The sequence below is a fragment of the Alosa sapidissima genome, chromosome 14 (genome assembly GCF_018492685.1).
Source record: "Alosa sapidissima isolate fAloSap1 chromosome 14, fAloSap1.pri, whole genome shotgun sequence".
In the NCBI taxonomy this organism is placed as follows: domain Eukaryota; kingdom Metazoa; phylum Chordata; class Actinopteri; order Clupeiformes; family Clupeidae; genus Alosa; species Alosa sapidissima.
In genome coordinates, this window is record NC_055970.1 from 26606890 (window position 1) to 26628203 (window position 21314).

The following is a 21314-nucleotide window of genomic DNA, read 5'->3' on the forward strand; positions in this document are numbered from 1 at the left end:
ATACATCGTGCCAATCATGTTCTGCTGGAGCAAGGTTGGCATAGTGAAGCCTTGCACACGCGCATTTCTGCTTGAATACATGCCCGATAAGTGCCCCAAAAGAGTTACAATATATTGGCCGCCGAGTCGAGGAACTTGCCTAAAAGGACCTTGGTTTAACTGCTGATAGAGAATCAGAAGCAAAGCAAAGGATTGAATCTTCAGTAGCCTTCAAGCTGCATGAATGTAGTGCAGGGAGAGATGCCATGGTAATTCAGACACTCTTTTGGGCTCCTATTTATAGTGCGTGGAGCTCCTTTCTCAGAGGAAGACATTTGGACACATTCACACCATGCCTCTAATCAGTTAAGGCACTGCAGGAACACTTCAAGCACAACCTTAGCAAGTGAGGACATGCTAGTAGTCGCTTTGTTAAGGGATTCTTTATCCCATTTCATGCACATTTAGCCACTGAGCAGTTCTGTCAGTCTACCCAAAACAGCAACCAGCCATTTCAAGTAAATTGACCACACACACACTCAATGAAAAGAAAATTGAAGTCTCAGTGCTGCAGCAAATACACAATTAAAAAAAGTGATTATAACACTAGCATATTTTTAACTACCGGAAACACTTTCCCACCAGTTTTGTGATTTGAAATCATAAATGTTACGGCAAACACATTTTGTGACTTTTTTCACACATATACAGTAAGACGAGAACAGAACACAAAACTGACTTGGTCCATTTGATTATAAATGTTTTATTTCATTGTAAACACCAACACCAACTCTTTCACTTTAACTTATTTTTCCCCCAAACATCACTTTAAATTGACCACGCACACACACACTGTTTGGACAGCCAGGGCTTCCAGTAGTCTGCTCTCTTCACGTGAGTGGTCAGCAGCAGCAACTGAAGAGGTAATCTCACCACAGAGGGTCCAGAGGTGACTGAGAAGACACCAGAGCTACAGTGACCTCTGCTGGTCATCTGGAGAACAGCTATTACATCTTGGAGAGGGCAGTCAGCACAGTTCCAGTCAAGACCACCGCAGCAGCCAAAATAAACACAAGGCAGTTGGCCAGACCCTGTGGGCAACACACTCACAGTCAGGCCACACTGCATGGGCACGGTCCTCATTAAAGAAACCATAATGGCGTGAATAAGCACTGGGAGCACAGCTAAGTGTATTTGGAGTGTGCACTTAAAACACAGATCAGTGAGTCATTCAGCACTGTACAGAACACCACAATCTTCCACAACAATGGCATAATTATGTAGAGAATCATGGAGGAGGATGGTGAACATAATTAAACACCTCCCCTCTTGAGATCGCATCAGGCTCTGGGACCATGTCTGGTTTGGCCTGGCGTATCGCATGCGTAATCAAACTAAACACTCAGTAAAATTGCAAGGAGCATCACACCAGTCCCAAAACAATCAAGCCCCCATTGGCTCCCAAAACAGCCAATCATCCAGGAGCAAATGGAGCAGAGAGGAGGGTACGCAACCCACAGACAAACAGGAAGAAAAATCACCCAAAACACTACCACAGAGAGAACTGGGGGGTATTCCAAGTACTGTATGTGGTTTAGTGACAAACCTGGGTTAGTTAACTCAGAGTAGGTGGTAAACCTCCTAATAGAAGAGCTGTATGGCTTCATTCTCCTAACAAATCAATACCATAGGGCTCTTGTTTACCACTTACTCCGAGTTAACTCTGATAGGGTTTACCACTTACTCAAGAGTTAACTTACCCAGGTAATTAAGCAAATCTATATCTTAATCATGCCTAATTAAATAAGCAAAGTAATTAAGCAAATCTATATCTTAATCATGCCCAACTGACTACAATCCATCTTCATTGGTGGGCCTTTACTGGACAGGATGGAGGTTACTGGGAACAGCTGACTAACTCTCCTCTCCATGTGGGAAGGTATGTGATGTGTGTGAGTGAGCATTCTGTGCATCAGTATGTGTGTGCAGATTCAGAATGCCAATACAACTCACCCGAACTTCTTTAAAGACCACACTTCCCCACATTGCTGCTACAAGGCTGTAACCCTGGAGGACAAAGAGATGTGCTTACACAAACAGCAGTTACAATGACATCAACAAACTGATATATATTGGAGAACAGTAACCTGTGACTATTACACACACCAGAGCACTAATGATTGGGATCTGTAGGGGAAGTAGTATATTGCTTGATCTGACCGTTTCCCCATTTAGAGCCAAAACTGCACGGTCTTTTAGAATGCAGGTTTTTAGAATGCAGACATGTGAGGGTAATCGAGAAATACGACAAGAATTTACCTGAACTTGAGTGTAATGTATAATAATCAACCGCCTACTACAAACTTTGTAGACAATAATCACATTAGTCATACTGACAAAATGTGGAACAAGGTTCAAGCACATTTGTATGCCAGAGACATAAATTCTTGGCATAATTGCTAGTTTGCCAGAGCCTACAATTTCAAATCCGTGATCTGGGACTGATTAAGAACAACCCCAATAGCTTTTTTGATTAATGGCTGAACAAGTACTTCATAGACTGCACATTAATCAAGTCAAGGGTAAGACAAATAAAAGCGCACTTACACGTACAACACAATCAAGACAGATGGGCTTGTCCCGCCCAGTGTTGACAAATCCATAGTGAACAGGTTTATTCACAAGATCCAAACACTACACACAATTTCACATTAGCCAGCAACCTTTTTTCCCCGTGTGTATGGAAATCATGGCTGAGGACTTGATAAAGACAGAAGTTGACATTTCCTTTGACTGAATGCAACTATTTGGACTACTGGGACCATCTCATTCTACAGAGGAATTTTGACACGGAACTTACGTACTTACTTCTCCATGTTTTCTACACATTTTCTAGGACTCCCACTGGATCACCTCATATTAGATTACCAATACCTTTATCTTACAAAATATATTAAAGCCAGGCAGCTAAACTACTGGCTTTACCAATATTTCAATTATCAAGTTCCAGTTCAGGAAGACTCGGTAATGTTCCCAGAGGTGTGAATGTTTCTACGCTAACGATGAGTCACTTTTGAAGATTCGCCAAACTGCTGATCTGCTGACTTCCCAGAGAACAACCGACCCGTGCTTCCGGAGCTCCGGCCTGCCTGAAACACGCTCAAGAGCACCTGACTTGCGATGGACTGTTCAAGAGCACAATGTTGCTCAATATGTTAAATACCAGGAGAGTCACCAATATGCAAGGCCAATTTTTTTTTTGTTCTTGTTTATGGTTTATTTTATTTTATTGTTTGTGAAATGTTTTATGTCTTGGTATCACGCAAGGGTACGCTGGTGACAACGCCACTCTGTCTGGCATCTTTTGTCTTGTGTCAATGTCTTGTGTGTGAGCGCTTTGGGTTGCACTCTGTGCATAGATAAATGCACTATATAAATAAAAGTGACTAGACTTCACTTAATGTGAACATAACACTAAAATGAGAAATACAGGTTAATAATAATAATAATAATAATAATAATAATAATAATAATAATAATAATACCATAGAACACAGCCTTGCAATGAGTACTCACGGCAGTCACAATAGGAAAGGTGATGATTGTGTTCAGGTAGGTGTTGGCCATAAACCAGGAGTATGTGGCTAATCCCCACATGATCCCGCTCAGGAACGCTGCAAAGACACACACATTAGAAAAACGCCCTGTGCAAAGTGGGGGGGAGGGGGGTGCATTTTGTACCATCCTAAGGACCCTCCTTTGTTAGAAGGCAGGGAGTGGCCCGGCATAGAACCCTAATGTGTGCATCCTAAGGTCCCTCCTCCATTAGAAGGCAGGGAGTGGCCCTGTGTAGGACCCTGTGCATCCTAGGGAGTGGCCCTGCGTAGGACCCTAATGTGTGCATCCTAGGGAGTGGCCCTGCGTAGGACCCTAATGTGTGCATCCTAGGGAGTGGCCCTGCATAGGACCCTAATGTGTGCATCCTAGGGAGTGGCCCTGCGTAGGACCCTAATGTGCCCTGTGTTGTACATGGAGAAGGGGAGCAAAAGAGACTGGCCTTCATGACAGCTGTGGGATTAATTAATGCTCCATAGCACATCACATTTGACCAGCTTGCTCCTTTTGTGCAGTTTCTCAGCCGTAAAACTGGTGGGTTTAAAGGTGTGTGTGGGTATGGAGCGGATACCTGGTGGGTTTAAAGGTGTATGTGTGCGTGTGTGTGGAGGGGATACCTGGTGGGTTTAAAAGGTGTATGTGTGCGTGGAGGAGATACACCTTTAAACCCACCAGGTATGTGTGTGTGGAGGGAATACCTGGTGGGTCTAAGTGTGTGTGGAGGGGGTACCTGGTGGGTTTAGAGATGTGTGTGTGTGTAGAGTGGTTACCTGGTGGGTTTAGATGCATGTGGGTGTGTGGAGGGGGTACCTGGTGGGTTCAAAGGTGTGTGTAGGTTGAGGGGGCACCTGGTGGGTTTAGAGGTGTGTGGGTGTGGAGGGGCACCTGGGAGGACGGCTCGGGGGTATAGGCAAGGTTTGTTCTTCATGGCCACACAGTAGATCAGGAAGTATAAAGTACTTGTCAGGAAGATCCCGTTATACTGTGCAAAGCAGTAGTCGAGATCTGCACATGCAAACACACACAAAAAAAAAATCAGTTCCACTTCATGCTAATGCCATTAGCTTACTGTACACCTAAATCTGGTGTCCAATTGTACAAAGCAGTGGTTAGCTAACTGTGTTAAAGCAGTGACGACCCACCGTTCTGGCTGGCCCCTGCGAACATGCTGCCGTTGACCAAGGCCTGGTGCTTGATGTAGAGGAGAGGCACAAATGTGAAGCCGTAAAAGATTCCAGCTATGACAGCCAGCGAGCAACCTCTGAAATCACACATGCACAATCAATAGATTAGGAATAAAGCCATGTCTCATAAGCACACATGCACAATCAATAGATTAGGAATAAAGCCATGTCTCATAAGCACACATGCACAATCAATAGATTAGGAATAAAGCCATGTCTCAAGCACACATGCAAAATCAATAGATTAGAAATAAAGCCATGTCTCATAAGCACACATGCAAAATCAATAGATTAGAAATAAAGCCATGTCTCATAAGCACACATGTGCACTTTGTGATTTAAGTAGCTTCTTACCAAATCCAATCCAAGTGACATTTTAACCATTCACACTCTTTTAGCTCTTTGCCCCTGGTGACTTTCAAGTAGGGTCAATGTCTGACCCTTTTTATCTGACCGTCTGTCCAGGTCTCCCATTGAACACAAACTGACTTGGGGAAGTCTAGATCATTGAAAGCTCCATACAGTGCTACTCACAGGAGGCGTTTGGACTTGGGGGAGATGGAGTCCAACCATGCCCCAGAGTCATCACAGTAGTCAGGGTTCAGTCTCTGTGGAGGGAAACACAGGCAAGCTGCTTACAATGACAATGTTAAAATATGCAAACCAATGCAATTAAACATTGCTGAACAGTAGTTCAGTACTGTAGAGTTGTGACATGTTGAAGCGTGTATATTTATACTACTCACAAAAAGTTAGGGAGTCAGTACAGAAAGTACTGAAACATTAAACTGTTGGGACATGTGCATTCAAAAGTTCAGAGAAGATCACATTAAGTTCACCTGTAAAGGTTATTGTGAATTTTAGGTTTATCCTGAACTTTCACCCAAAAGCCGAATATCCCTAACTGAGAGTGAGAGCTGTGCGAGAGAGGTAGGGGGGGGGGGGGTGTGTGTGTGCGGGAGGGAGGTGTGCGTGCGTGCAGGAATTAATCGATTCATAGTTGGGGCATCACAAAAAGGCTAACACACACAGCCAGCGACCATACACCATAGAGGAGACACACACACACACACACAGACTAATGTATGCCTCTCTATAGAATGATCATTGGGTTGAGTTTAAGCACTGGTAGCCCAAAAGGGTGCTCACATCACGAGCGATCGCACTCCGAGGCAATCACAACGTCTGAGGCACGAGGTCTGTCTGCGTGGGATGTTAATCAGAACGGGAACACTGATGGGGATTGTTAACCAGATTTATGAAAGGGTAGATTTCAATCTCAGTTTATGCAATAGCCCTGGCTAATGCCATTGGTGTGTGCATATGTGTATGTGAGTCATTAGTCTGTAAAGCGCTATAAGTCCACAGTGGTGCAAAGACTAGTGGTAGTTTCAATGTCAGGAAGTACAGTCCATTTTAAAAATCAATGCCACTTCAGTTTTTAAAAGAAACATGTTTAAATAGTAAGGATTTATCTTTACTAATAACCGCCATTATGTCCCATTTCTCTGGTCTTAATCGATTCATAGCTGGGGCATCACAAAATGGCTAACACACACAGCCAGTGACCATACACCATAGAGAAGACACACACACTCTTACCCCGTCTATGAGGGGTGATGCGCACACACACACACTTACCCGGTCTATGAGGAGGGGGGACGCCTCTGGTATTTGGGACATCCTGTGTCTGATCTGGGGCTCTATATTACTCTTCACGCAGAGGAACATGCACAAGCTGGAGGGGAAAACCAGCACGCTTGAACACCCCCAGCCTGAACAACCCCAGCACACTTTAACACCCCCGGCCAGAACAATCACCTCCAGAGGCCAGCCCTGGAGCTGTTAAGATTCAAGATTCAAGTGCAGTATATAAAATCCAAATTGTAGTTTACAATAGATAGTCTGTTGATGATCTGGGCAGACTATCCATGTGATCAAACATGGGACCGATAATTCTACTCTACCCTCTCGCACTTTGCCAGATTGCAGGACGACATTTCAAGATCTACGCCATTCTACTTCTTTACTATTACCCAATTCCTATTACTAATGTGAATAACTGTAGACACCCCACATACCCAGATGCCCACAATGCCTCACCTGAACAGACAGAGGGCTGCGCCACAGTAGTTCAGCACGGGCCTGGACACCTCCTGTGTGCCAATGCCAAACCAACCAAACCTTAGGACAAGCACAGGGAGATCGATTAGCACACACATGCATATCAAACAGCATTCAAACAAGATTCACACACTGGCTTTGTGGTGTGGACATTTGGATACACCAGCTATCTTTAACACAAGCTGGCTTTGTGGACATTTTCTGTATTGGAGGCGTTACCTTGAGCTGGCCCACCCCATCAGCAGTCCAGTGGACCCCCACAACAGGACACCCAGGCCCAGACCAACAGACTTTATGATGGAAATCGCAGTAATGTTACCTGAAAAGGACCGGACAGGACAGGAGGTGAGGTGGTGTAAGGAGGTTGGTCATAGAGGTGTTGAAATTAATCAAATAATCGATGCATCGTGATGCAGACATGGACAATGCTGCATTGACGCAGTGGCTGACCATAATCGATTATCTGTCTGTCAGATTATCTGCCGTGTTCAGACTTTGTTTATATCTTACTACTTGTATTTTTGGATGAAAACATACACAATATCGAATCGAAGACATGATGATCGTAATCTGAAAAACACCTTCTCCTCTACAGCAGTCATTTTACTATGAGTATGTGCAATAATCCCCTTCTGTTGTATTGCAAAGACAAGAGACCATGTCCCCATATTCACAAATAAAGTCAACAGTTAAAGCAGACAAAGTAACACAGACCAACAATGGCAGGAATTGAACCTGGAACGACCGATTCTCAGGCGTTGCACATTAAGTAAGAGGGCACACAAGACCATTAAGGTCAAAGGTTAGAACACACACAATGAACTATCAAGACTTATCAAGGTTGCTGACACCGGGCAACTTGAAGGGTTAAGGGATGTAAACCTCTGGTTTCAATGGTCAGGAAACCCTGGCTTCTGTGTAATAGACATGGGCCTGTCCTGTCACGCAGAAATGCCCAAAAACCTCAGCTTTGCCGTTTCGCCCTTTGGAACAGTAGGTGGGTTTACATGGGGCCTCACCTGTAGCCCAGATGGCTCCACCCAACATGGCCAATGGATGCACAGCCGGTGAGTGGAGGATTTGGTTCCCCAGGAAACCCACCAGCCAGATTGCCAGACAGTTCACCCACTGGAAGAACATGCCTGCAGAAACAATACACTGTTAATGTTCAATCGGTCCACCTACTAGAAGAACAGGTCATGTTAAGAACATGTTAGACGCACAGAATTAAAAAATAAACTGTTAAGTGTCAGGTGTGTGGCCAGCTGGTACATAGCTCTGTACAGCATGTACATTAGGTAACCCTCCCTTCCAGTGCCTTCACAAACATGCTAGAATAAGATGGCTCGTTTGCTAGCAGGGCCAAGGTTTGAGTCCGGGCGAGATAAGGGCTGACGAGGTCAATTCAACAGGTTAAACGTGCACATACACAACATCCCTGCCAAAAGTGACAGTGTAACCAAGAACTCTGTTTAGAGTCAACAGGCAATTACATGTTTGAATGCCAATGTGCAATACCCTACATGTGCAACAAAAACAGTCCATATTACTAGAGTTGGCCAACTGTAATCAGGAATAAATAAACCATGACTGACATGCTTAACACTGCAGCTGCCATTACCTTGGCTTATAGGTTGCATATGGCCCAACAAGTTTTGGCCTAAGGTCTTCACTCAAAAGTGATCAGTGTTACAATAGATCACTTCATCCAGTTATGTCAACACCATAAACCACACTTGAGTTGTGTTGGATTTAATGCGCCTTATTCACCTGGCAGCCAGAGCGAGGCTACAGGGTACACTTGCCCTGTACACCTAAGTCCACCTAAGTCCAGCAGATGGTGGAGGTAATGCACTCCGTTTGCAAACTGCCACAAAAAAAAAATAAATAAATAAAAAAAAAATAAAAAACTCACTGAAGAACAGGCCAGCGAACCCTTCTTTTTCGGAGAGCTTTTTTTGGGGACAGTTTGCAAACGGAGTGCATGACCACCATCTGCTGCACTGAGGTGCAATGCAAGTGTACCCTTTAGCCTCGTTCTTGGTGCCGGGTGAATAAGGCGAATAGTCAGGAAGTTTAGATAACTGAACTCTGACCAATTAATTTCAACACGTGGAACTCTGCCGTATCTGGATTAAGTAGCCTAAATTAAGTAAGTAAAATAAAGTTTATAAATTTAAGTCACTTAAATTTACAAATAAATCACTACAAAGCATTCGTCACTTGACCAATTTTTGGAAAGGCACTAGTAAGATCAGCATTGAAACATTAATTTATTGGTTTTATCTATAATTGTGTTAAAATTCAACATCTCACCATCGCCCGTCTCCACCTTTTTCAAGGGGATGTACTGACTTCCGTAAAAGACAGCCGCCACCAAACATCCGATATAGCCCAAAACTTCGCCAGACAAAGGCCATGGCAGCTCGACATCAAAAGCAGATGCATCCAAATCTGTGCGGAGGTGACAGAAATGTGTGGGTCAGTTTCTAACATTACGTGTCATACGCGGCTCTGCCTGTTAAATAAGTATGAATAAATCAAGAAACTAACTATGACTATAATTGTAGTCGTCTGCCGTAACGCAAGTTCGTCTCATGTAACTTATAATGATTAGGCCTACCTGATTCTCCGTTTGCGGCGACCATGGTGCATAGGATGTTAAGGGAGAACAAAACGTGCATTCTCCATGATGTCATCCTCAACGGCGAGCCCTGTGTAGTCAAAGTGATGGTCAATAGGTTGGATGGTTGAATAGTTGAGATTGGCGTTACGGCCTTAGCCGCAGAGCCAACAAACTCGCCTTGCTGGTTTTGGCTCACCTGGAATTAATAACTTTTATTTCTCTGTTAATGACGAGAGTGACAATCTGCCGGCCAATTAGACGATTAATCATGTTCAGCTTGCTGTGCGCTTAACCCATAAAACGATGTCAGAAACGATGTCACCTGTCCAGGATTTTCCTGATTGTCCAGGATTTTCATGGTCTGCCCAGGAAAATAAAAATAAAAATCCTGGACACTGAATGTCCCTGATTTTTGTACATGATGCGCAAAATGTGTATTTCAGTTTAATTGAATCGTGCCTACGTCCATAAACGTATGCACAGCCTTATTGGCTCTACAAAAATGACGTAGCATAACATGGGTGGTGGTGGTGGGGGCAGGCACCGTGGAGGTTCATTAGAAATGGTAAGGTGGAGACGGAGAGTGTGTGGGACAAGGAGAGACAGAGAAAGGAAAGTTTATTCCACATCAGCAAAAAAGCAGAACCTAATTATGTATTCCCCCTTTTTTCTCAATACTGCCCCCAGGTGTCCACAACTAAAAACTGTTGAAAATATAACAAAATAATAAAGGTTGCTATTAAATAAAGCTAAAGCAATTAACTAAACAAATAACTAGAAATTGTCATTCTTACTAATTTTAGCTATACAATTGTCGCTTAGAATGAAGGTTTTTATCTTGGGTTAGATGTGCGAAAGGCGCCGTTGCTTACAAACAAAAAGGTCGATTGGATGGTCAAAATGTCCAGGATTTTTGTCAGACACAGGTGGCAACCCTAATGTCAGATGATGTAGGTTATTCCCAGCAAAAGGTAGTCTGTGCTTCTCAGACAGCAAGGTTGTGGTTTCCTTAGAGAGCTTAACTAATTCCAGTTTCAATTCAACCGAAGCCTATGACTTCTTTAATCTAATTTCACTCTCAAGAAGTCACCTTTTCCCCCTCTTTATTTACCACAGCTGACTGCGGCCAATTTACACGAGATGAGTCACGCGGCGTTGCTTGCACATTCCTGAAATGCTCTAATATCTGCTCTAAGGCTCCTCACTTCATATTACATCCCGCCTTATGAAAAAAGCTATTCTGCAGAGACCGGTTCTCAAGAATCTCTGTCTTTATAGGCTATGGTAGAGCACCCCTAAACAAAATTCAGCCGCCACTATTTGCAAAAGCTGAATGCAATGCTGAGAATCATGATGCGACTACGATTAAGTTAAATACTTAAATCTGAGGTTTTGTTAAACGACTTTTGTCAAATAATTGATGAAGTAGGCCTAGCCTAGCCTATCTTATTTTTGTTTGAGTCTATTATTTATATTAAATATTAATTATTACTGCACTACTCCACTTGCACACTTGTACACTTTACAACTTGTTGTTGTTGTCCTGAAAACACAACACTTCTGCTGCTCTTACATAACTTGCACCACTATGCCACTTTCTTTCTTACTTAGGTCAAACAGAACTACCCAAGCCTTTTATTGGCCTGACTTTGCACTAGTATTTTATTGACTGTCTATGCACAATTTCAACCAAATTTTGCTGCTCTTATTTTTTTCATTATTATATGTGCCCTCTTATTTACTTATTTACTTACTTTTTTGTTTACTTGAATGTTATGTTTGTCTGTGGACTTAAATTGGTAAAATATGTCTCGTCTTCACCGTGGGATAGTGAGAAACGTAATTTCGATCTCTTTGTATGTCTGGAACATGTGAAGAAATTGACAATAAAGCTGACTTTGACTTTGACTTTGACTTTGACTTATTTGGAATGTTTGCATTAGGCTACAAATTGATGTTAGATGTATGTTTAATAACCTAACATTATTTTGATGAAGTTTTCTTTTTATATGTATTTTATACAATATTTTATATTATCAACATTTATATACAGTGGAAAAGGGCACCTTACACACATGGGTGGATTATGAGCCACTGGGCCCCTGGGCACAGACATGAAAAGGGCTCCCCTGCCCACCTCAGAAAGTTAGTAAGTCAGCAATGGTAGGGTTCGGGGTCTTGCCCCCCAGAAGAACATTTAGAAAAATAACCCCTTAAATGATGACTTTTGCTGTGTTTTGTGGAAAGAAATGGACAGATTGAGACTTACAAATATGACATGATCATCAACAGGTCTAAGGCATCTTGCTGTGAAAAAAAGCTTTTTTTTTTCTTTCGACATTTTGGTCAACCACTAGCTCCCTAATCACCCTTTTTTCATGGACTCTGCTGCGTCATTGTTCGTATTTACCAGGGGATATTGTCTTACTGATTTATTCATTCATTGTTTTATTTCTACCCATAATTTATCATTTTGTTTTGTTTTTATAATTTATAATTGTTTAAGTGTTTTGAGACCATGGCAATCGTGACATCACACTATAAGTATCAATACATTGAAATTGAATTGAAATTTAGATTTAGTTTGGCTTTTTTTTTACAATACTTAAGAAAAATCCCCTCTTTAATGTCAAAGTGATAGCAAATTTCTACAGACTAAGGTTAATTAATCAAAATGTATAATGCAAAATAAGCAATTGCTTAAATATTCGCCCCCTTCAAGTCAGCATTAAGTAGATGCACCTTTGGACGCAATTACAGTTTTTTCTCATAGCTTAAAGGACAATTCCGGCACAAAAATGAACCTAGGGGTTAATAACACATGTACCGAGTTCGACCGTTCGCTGGGATTTGTTTTCATGCTAGTCGAATGTGACCAGTTTTATTGCAAACCGCTAATTAGCGTTTAACGCTAGCTTTCGGGGCACACGTACAGTAGAAAGAAATCGCTATTTCTATACCACTAACAAGGCTCAAAATAGCACCACACTTACACAGTAGCATAATGAGGGTCTCTACGTGTAAACTGAAGCATTGAGATCTTTGTAAGTGTACAGGCAGTTTATTAAAAAGAAACACATTACCGTTCACATATACAGGCAGAATCTTCCTTTTTTTTTTTTTTTTTAAAGTATATATTTTTGGCCTTTTATGATAGTGACAGTGAAGAGTGACAGGAAGCAAATGGGAGAGAGAGCAGGGGTGGAATCCGGAAAGGACCACGGGGCGGGAATCGAACCCGGGTCGCCGGCTTATGGTGAAGGTGCCCCAGCCATTTGCGCCACAGCTGGGGCGATGTGAACTAAAATCAAATGTAATTTGCTCAATATAGGCCTATCAGAAATAATAGCTCCGATGTAACATAACTTGTATAATGTACTTAATTAGTGGATGTCCATCTGGTCCCTCTGGTATGGATCGCTGCCTCCAATTTCTTTTTTTCGGGACATGGAAAAAAGTTTCAACTACAGCCCTGTTTATCAATGAGGGAAAATCTTCAGACTCTACAAAACACTGCGTCTATTGGAGGTCGCGACGCAACAGGTCCCACTCCATGCAACACAGGCACTCCTGTGGCCATAGCTTCACAATGTCCGCAGGTAGCCTACAGTTTCCAGAAGTGCGAGGCTGTGTGCGGCATTGACTACAGGTAGCTCTCTCTCTCATAGCCCTTTCACGGAGCTCCCGCAGCTCTTTGTTGGTATATTCCGACGTCCAATAAGGGTTCATCCTCGATGTCTGCAAATTCGTTCAAATAACCTGCCATCTCTTATGTCTCCTGTTGCGTTCAGTGCTTCTCTTTTGCACAGTCCTTTCTTTCGGCAACAACGTTTCACGCGAGATTCACTTCACATCCCAGAGTTCTGTTTTCCCAAGGCGCCTGCCTGTATGTGAACCAGACGTGAATGTGTTTCTTTTTAATAAACTGCCTGTACACTTACAAAGTTCTCAATGCTTCGGTTTACACGTAGAGACCCTCATTATGCTACTGTGTAAGTGTGGTGCTATTTTGAGCCTTGTTAGTGGTATAGAAATAGCGATTTCTTTCTACTGTACGTGTGCCCCGAAGGCTAGCGTTAAACGCTAATTAGCGGTTTGCAATAAACTGGTCACATTCGACTAGCATGAAAACAAATCACAGCGAACGGTCGAACTCGGTACACACGTGTTCCCCTAGGTTCATTTTGTGCCGCCACATTTAAGCACATTTTTTGTAACTATGGCTTTTTTTGCAAAACTCTACACACAAATAGGGAAACCTTTTACCCAATCAGCAAAACATTGTAGTTCTCTTGCAAAAGCTAACACACCTTGTTTAACTCTTCACACCTTCATAAAAATGGTGTTTTCGTATCAAACAGTAAACACAAGCCATCACAATAGTAAGCACACAATGTGCCAACTACACACTGATGGTATGAATAAAAAACACATCTGGCTTTTGCTTTCTCTGTGCACAATAGACTATGTCAGTTTGAGGTCATACTTTTGTCATAGTTCTGTAAACATACAGGGATCCAAACTTCAAGTATCGGTGTTTATTTACACACATCAAAACAAACACAAGTGTGTTTTTCCAAGTCAAAACACAAAATAGCAATTTCACTGAGACAAAACAAATCAGTCTACATCGGGTCGTCTCTCTCAAAATTTCCTCTACATCACATGCAATGTCCTAGTCCAAGGCTGTATCCAGGCCTGACATCCCCACATGTAGACTGATTTTTTTGCCTGTAAAAGGGCTATTTTTTTCTCTTCTTACCCTTCCTCTTCCCCCTCCTCGTCCTCCTCTTGCTCCTCCTTGTTCTCTTCCACTAACTTCACCTCCTTGTCCTTGTCATCCTCTCCCTCTCACTTCTTCACCTCCGTATCCTCTTCCTTCTCTTCTTCCTCCTACTTCTTCACCTCCACGTCCTATTCTTCGGCCTCCTCTAATTCTTACTCTTCTCACTCTTCTGCTCCCTCCATTGTACCCATTGTACATTACCTGTGGCTTATTTATAGTGCTTAGGCTGATTGAAAAGTGAACTACATGTAATTATCTAAAACAGTTTTCACATGAGAAAGTTGAGAGTTGGCAAAATAGTGAAAATAATAGCCATACAAGTGTATAGATTTGCTAGGATTGTGTTCATCATTTGGAAATTGAGTGTAAAGCATGAGTTGTGTTTACAGTTCCGCAAAATGAGTGCTGTGCAGTGAATTGTGCCTACAGTTGTGCAAAGTGTGTGTTACAAAATTGCAAACTGAGTGCAAAGCAGTGTTTGTGCTTTTAGTTTTGCGAACTCAGAGAGTGGTTTTGCTATAAGTATTAATAGTTTTGGAAATTGTGCTATAAGAATCACGGTTGTGTTTAAGCATTCAGAAAAAACTGTAAAGCATGGAGCCTGCGTGGATTGGTCTGAATTAGGCTTGCACATCTGGATATTGCAATTGAACTTCATTTTTCTTTATAAAATGGCTCAAGCTCTGTCAGGTTGGAAGGGGATCGGGTGTGAACAGTCCTTTTCAAGTCCAGCCACAGATATTCTATTTACCTTTTCCACGTGCAAACACAGGGGGGCGCCATCTTGCCCATTTTGTGCCTGAACTTCCCATTGAGCAGTACATCCATTGTGATATATTGAGATACCAGAGTTCTATTGAGATGACTGGCATCATATGTTATGGGTCATCCTCAAGTTAGAAACGTTTATTTAGGATTTTGGTGACTTCAAACATTTCTGTAATACATCTTTCCTATCTGAACTTAGGAGAACACTGACTTAGGAGCGGCTGTTCTGTAATGAATTTCTTAACATAGTTACCATGGTTACCAAACAGATAAGATAGGATTTGCGAGTTAGGAAGTTTCTGTAATACGCCTAGCAGTACCTGTTTTGGTTTTAGCATTTTAGACAGTAAAAAACATATAATGCATTGGGATTAGGATAAAAATAAAGAAAGCACTTTATAACAACATTATGACAACTATGTGGACATACTGTGCTGAGAATGGACAGTCCGTCTCTAAAATATATTAAACTCCAATCCCCCCCCTCAGTTCAGCATTCAACACCATCATGCCCTCCAAACTGATTACCAAACTCAGTGAACTGGCCATCAATACCTCCCTCTGTAACTGGATTCTGGCAAAGTATAATCTTTCCATCTGACCTCCTGATGACATTTTTCGTTTCCTCCCAGGTTAGTCTCTCCATCCTCTTCTGCTGTGTTATAGATAGATACTTTATTGATCCTCAAGGGGAAATTCAAGGGTCTCAGTAGCATACAGACATAACACACAACATGCACTTACAGCAGAAATGGTAAACATAAGTATAAGTATAAACATATAACTAAACTCCACTGTACAATAAAGACAGTAGAAGATAAGAAAGATAAGAAAACTAACAAAACTAAATACTAAATACACTATATAAATTAAATTAAGAAAGTCCAATGTGCTTGAGGGTGATCAAGCATAAGACGCTTGTAGTGACAGGGCCGGGACTGGTGAGGTGCTAAAGAGAGTCAGTGTCATGGTGAAGGTGCAAACAGTAGTCCAACCATAGTCCTTAGTTATGTGTGCCTGGCAAGGTGCTCAAGAGAGTGAGTCTCATGGTGAAGGTGCAAAAAGTAGTCCAACATTAGTCCAACAGTGCAAGAGTAAGGTCTAGAGACCAGCATAAATAATATAGACAAATAGGAGAGTAAAGTATAATGTAGACAAGGTAAAATAAAAAACTATTTCAGTGCAAGAACAGGTTGAGGTAATAGGGTTATAGCCATTCATTCATTCAGTATTGTATCAGAAGCCTGACCGCAGCCATTGATCATGTGTGCTAATATAGCATGAAAAACAGTGTAGCAGTAAAACAGTAGTGAAAACATTAGGCTGTGTACATTAGTAAAACAGTAGTAAGCAGTAGTGGGCAGTCAGTACTCAAAAAACATGGACATGGAGAGGGTGGAGAGGCAGACAGACTAAGCAGAGAAGTCTATCTCTCCTCTTCCCTTTAGTGAGGCATTGAACAGTTCAATGGCCCTAGGAACAAATTACTTTCTCAGCCTTTCAGTTGTGCATGGCAGTGAGCGAAGTCTCCAGTTGATCAAGCTCTTTTGGTTTTTTGTAGATCTGTAGAGCAGATGACATTCATTGTCCAAGATGTTGATCAGTTTGTTTAGGGTCCTTTTGTCAGATATTGAAGTGATGCACTCCAGTTCAGCTCCCACTACAGAGCCAGCCTTCCTTACCAGCCTGTCAAGTCGCCCAGCATCCTTCTTCTTTGTGCTTCCTCCCCAGTATACCACTGCATAGAAGAGGGCGCTGGCCACAACAGACTGATAGAACATCCTGAGGAGCTTGCTGCACACATTGAAGGACCGCAGCCTCCTCAGGAAGTACAGCCTGCTCTGTCCTTTCTTGTAGAGTGCATCAGTGTTGGCTGACCAGTCCAGTTTATTGTCCAGGTGGAGACCCAGATACTTGTAGGTGCTTACCACCTCCACATTGACCCCATCAATGGAGACTGGTAGCAGAGCGGGCTTAGACCTGCGGAAATCCACCACCATCTCCTTGGTCTTTGAAGTGTTTAGTTGAAGGTGGTTGAGTTTGCACCACTGCACAAAGTCCTCCACCAGGCTCCTGTACTCCTCCTCTTGCTCGTCCCTGATACACCCCACAATTGCAGTATCATCAGAAAACTTCTGATGATACTGCAATGGGTGTTATCCCAATGAAGCTAATTTGCCGGAACTAACCGACCAGAATATTGTGCACAAGGCGGAAGAAAGTACATTTCTAAAATGGGCGTGGCTGAATAAGGTGAATAGAATTGAGGTTTGGGCTTTGACTTGGCCAATCCAGAACAATCACCTTGTTGTCTTTAAACCATTTCTGTGTAATTTTCGCTGTATGCCTCAGCTCATATCATTACTTCTTCCAAGTTGTAGTTCTCTTGCAGATTGAATCAGATTGTCCTCCAGAATTTCCATATATTTTGATCAATTAATTTTACTTCTACCTTTACAAGCCTTCCAGGGCCTGCAGTCGAGAAGTATCCCCACAGCATGATGCTACTAGCCTGGCCCTGGCCACCTATCCTCTTTCAGGGAGATCTAGTCTGAAACACCATAGTCCATAACTGTTTCCCGCAGGCAGGAAAAAATGTCAGGCCAATCAGCGACGAGAGGAGAAGACGAAACCGAAACTTATTGTGATAAACAGAAGCAGCAATACTTTCAAACATCAAAAAATGCAGTTGGAAAAATTGAGAAATTGATTTACAGCAAAGGTAGACCCACATGACTGTTGATGCTGTTTATATGTAAAGTTTAGAAGAAATAGGAAGTAACGTTAGGAATCTCTGATCAATGTGATTGGTACAGCACAGTTGGAGATGTTACATTTTACATTTCACTGCTGTTGTACATGTACAATCATGCATGTGACGAAAAAACTAAACTTGAACTTGAACTTGGAAAGGCTGGACCAATGATTTCAAAGTTAGTGCCTGTTGCGATGCAAGTGTTGCAAACGTTTCCCAATCGAGAGTCACCAGACTCTATTCACTTTATGAAAGAGTTTGGATTTTCCAGGCTAGGATGCTACCACCACCATGCTTCAAATTAGGCATGGTGCATTTTTGGGTGATGTGCAGTATATATATTAGAAACCTAGATAACGCATTGGACTCCAGAACATATGTCAATAGTGCCGCCATCTTGGTGGGGTCAACAAGGCCATCCTTAAAAATATTTTCGTTTGCCGTAACCCGACCGACCCTGTCAATTTAGAACCGACCCAAATATTTATTTTTTTCCCCCTTTTAGTCCGACCGACTTGCCGGTTGTAAACTTGCGTTAATACCGACCGATTGTTTTTTTTACTCTAAACAACCAATACAAACGCAATAAAATAATATTTCTTTTAGTAGGCCCAAGTATTGTGAATATAAATTGCCTACATGCAAACGTGGCTCACTTAAAAAAAACCTGTGGCGTCATCTCTACACCATTGGTTTTACGCATGTCACACTATGGCCTACGCTTCGTTTCATTCACACAAACTGATAACGCTTTTACTTGGCACGAAGTTCTGGAAGAACTGTGGCCAGATCTTTTCTCATCCCTTCTCCCCCTAGTCTAACGGTGACCGTGTCGGAGTATTGAAATTGGTTGTGGTCTATTCAGCATTTCTCAAAATATGGGTCCGCAACATGGAGACTGCTGGTCCGCGGAGTCGTGGAGTGAAATTAGGCCCGGTGCTTCATCTGATAATTTGCTGCGCAGTTGATCAAGAAACCGCGGATCGACGAAAAAAGAAAAGAAACGTTTCTGCTATCGATGTCATTAAACATGGAGCCCTACAATTAAGTGGTGGTATGAGCATTCATTCAATGCGCGTCTGCGCGAGAGAAACTGAAACTAATCGATAACGTTGGTATCAAAGCTCCGCTTCAACCTGTTGGAAGGCTATTTATTTATTTAACGAAACTTAATAGAACGACGTTGTTTTTTGGAACTTCCTTAGAAACAGAGCAGAGACTGTATAATACACTGTATAGCATTGAGTATTGTATAGTCAAATGTCAATATAACGTGGCCAAGAGCTATTGTAGCCTTCTTTCTGGGTACATGTAGATGAGCCTTATGACCCAAAAGTCTGCCATGACCGGGCCTCAGGTCAAAGAAGTTTGAGAAAGGCTGGTCTATATAACCTGCATCAGAATGAGGTTTGCAATGGTGCGCCTGAAGGCACGGGTTGAAGACCCAGTCAGTTACGTCACGATATGCACATTTGTGTAAATTCATTCCTACGTAATCACCATGACCAAAATTGTACTTTTTTTTTTACTTTGAATCTTGAAAAAAAAAATATTGACCTACTTACCGACCCATTTTTATTTTTTTTTGGCTGTTACTGCAAACAAAAATATTTTTAAGGATGGCCCAATCGAGCAGTCAATCACTGGAGGCCAATGGAGAAAATGTCTCTGTTTGCCGGCATGTGTTGCCCATATACAGTAAGTTGTTGCTCCCAGCAATATGGCGGCCGCGTTGAGGTATATCACCTAATAGAACTCGATGGACAATGCGGTATCTAGGTTTCTAATATCTAAGATGTGCCCTGTTTCGTCTCCACCTAAAACAGCATCTAGTCTGATGATCAAAAAGCTCAATTCTGGTCTCATCAGACCAAAGAATCTTCTTCCATTTGACTTTGGAGTCTCCCACATGTCTTTGGACAAACTTTAGTTGAAAAAATGAGTTGCAAAAAAAAAAACCCATTACATGTTATTCCTTGTCTCTTTTGCACCAAAGGAAATCATTCCAACACTCATTTTTTTTAAATAAGTTGTATCTCCCGGGATACGCTCCTTTGCATATGCTAACCCCTTTGTTGTATTTGACACAAAATTAATTTTCAGTGACATGTTTGCTAATTTTTTTTTCCCTTTTTTTTTTTTAACCCTTTAACTGACACACCATGATAAAAGTGATGATTAAAATATTTTTTTGTTTTATCTTGCTCTATTGGGCTGTAGTATGAAAATTTGTGAATTATTTTTTCAAAGGACCCTCCCATTCAATTTCTCTGAACCTCTACCAAACGGTTGAGGCACCAGTTGTTACCAGTGGTAAAAATCCGTTATCTGACTTTGCCATGAGATTATTGTGTTTTACTAAAAGAAAAAAGACCCCCCAAAAACAAAGTGGTATTATCTTGTAGCCCTGATCCCAGAGTTTAAGAAAAATAATGTTAACAAGAAATAAACTCATTCCCACTGTACCTGTTGGTCAGGGCCGGCCCGAGGCATAAGCGAACTAAGCGGCTGCTTGGGGCCCCCTGGTGGCCAATCGAGTTTCTTTTTTTTTTTTTACATAATAAATAACGTAAACAAGTGACATCAATGAATGAATAAATGAAACAATTAATAATTCAAAACAAGAAAATTCTGATTTCATGATAAACATGCCTGCCTACCTCTACTGTGTCTGCCAGCCTTTGAGTCACGCGCATAAACTAGACACCTCGGGTGCATAGACAATTCGTGCAGACACTGCATCAAGTTCAAAAATCGGAAGAGACGGCAATGTTAAGACAAGTCACAAAAATGGACGTATCCCTCGTGCCGAAAACAGAAAGAAGAAAATGACAGAGGAGGAGAAAAACGAGCAAGATACAGGTATGTTTGCATGATTATTTACAGTATGTTTTGTGCTTGAGGTAGCTAGCTAGTTGTCATGATCTAATATAAGCCATCACTAGAGCTAAATCCCCGTCATCAACAGATAAATGTCTCCCATTAATATACATTTATCTAGGTGTATTTCAGATGTCAAGGATATTGGGATTGTTTTGGATGTTCAATCAAGCATGTTCCCTAGCCAAAGGTGGGCTTATGTTGTAAATTGAAGTTAGCTAGCTGACTGAAGTGGACATTAGCACTACAGTAGCTACATGAAAACGTAGCTGAAGGCAAATTTACCACAGAGGGATTGTTTCTGATTTCGCACTTGAAAGTGTTGATAGTTTATTACTGTTCTATAGTATGTGACATAGTGGTAAGTCTGATAGCAACAGCAGGCTAAGCCCAGGCTCCCAGTCCCAACCCCAACCCACTGACTAGCGCGACTCTGGGCATCGGTAACGTTCCAGCTTCATAGGCAAAGATGGAACAGTACGTGCGCTCTGCTCAATCTTTGGAGAGAGATGGTAGCATTTGAGAAAATATACCATGTTGGGTGGGGAGACTTCTGTGATGAAAATAGACTTTTTGATTAAGATAGTGGCAAGTGAT

General features: G+C 41.9%; 1 protein-coding gene across 1 annotated transcript; it reads right to left on the bottom strand.

The window, feature by feature from the left end:
- Window positions 1-726: 726 nt before the first annotated feature.
- On the bottom strand, window positions 727-9725 carry tmem144b (transmembrane protein 144b). The gene is made up of 12 exons (XM_042062024.1): window positions 9526-9725; window positions 9219-9356; window positions 7922-8044; window positions 7122-7221; window positions 6882-6962; window positions 6420-6516; window positions 5313-5386; window positions 4737-4855; window positions 4480-4599; window positions 3556-3653; window positions 1993-2046; window positions 727-1070 (listed from the first exon to the last, which is right to left on the bottom strand). The coding sequence occupies exons 1-12, from the start codon at window positions 9599-9601 to the stop codon at window positions 987-989; spliced, it is 1164 nt and encodes a 387-aa protein (XP_041917958.1). The 5' UTR covers window positions 9602-9725; the 3' UTR covers window positions 727-986.
- Window positions 9726-21314: the final 11589 nt, after the last annotated feature.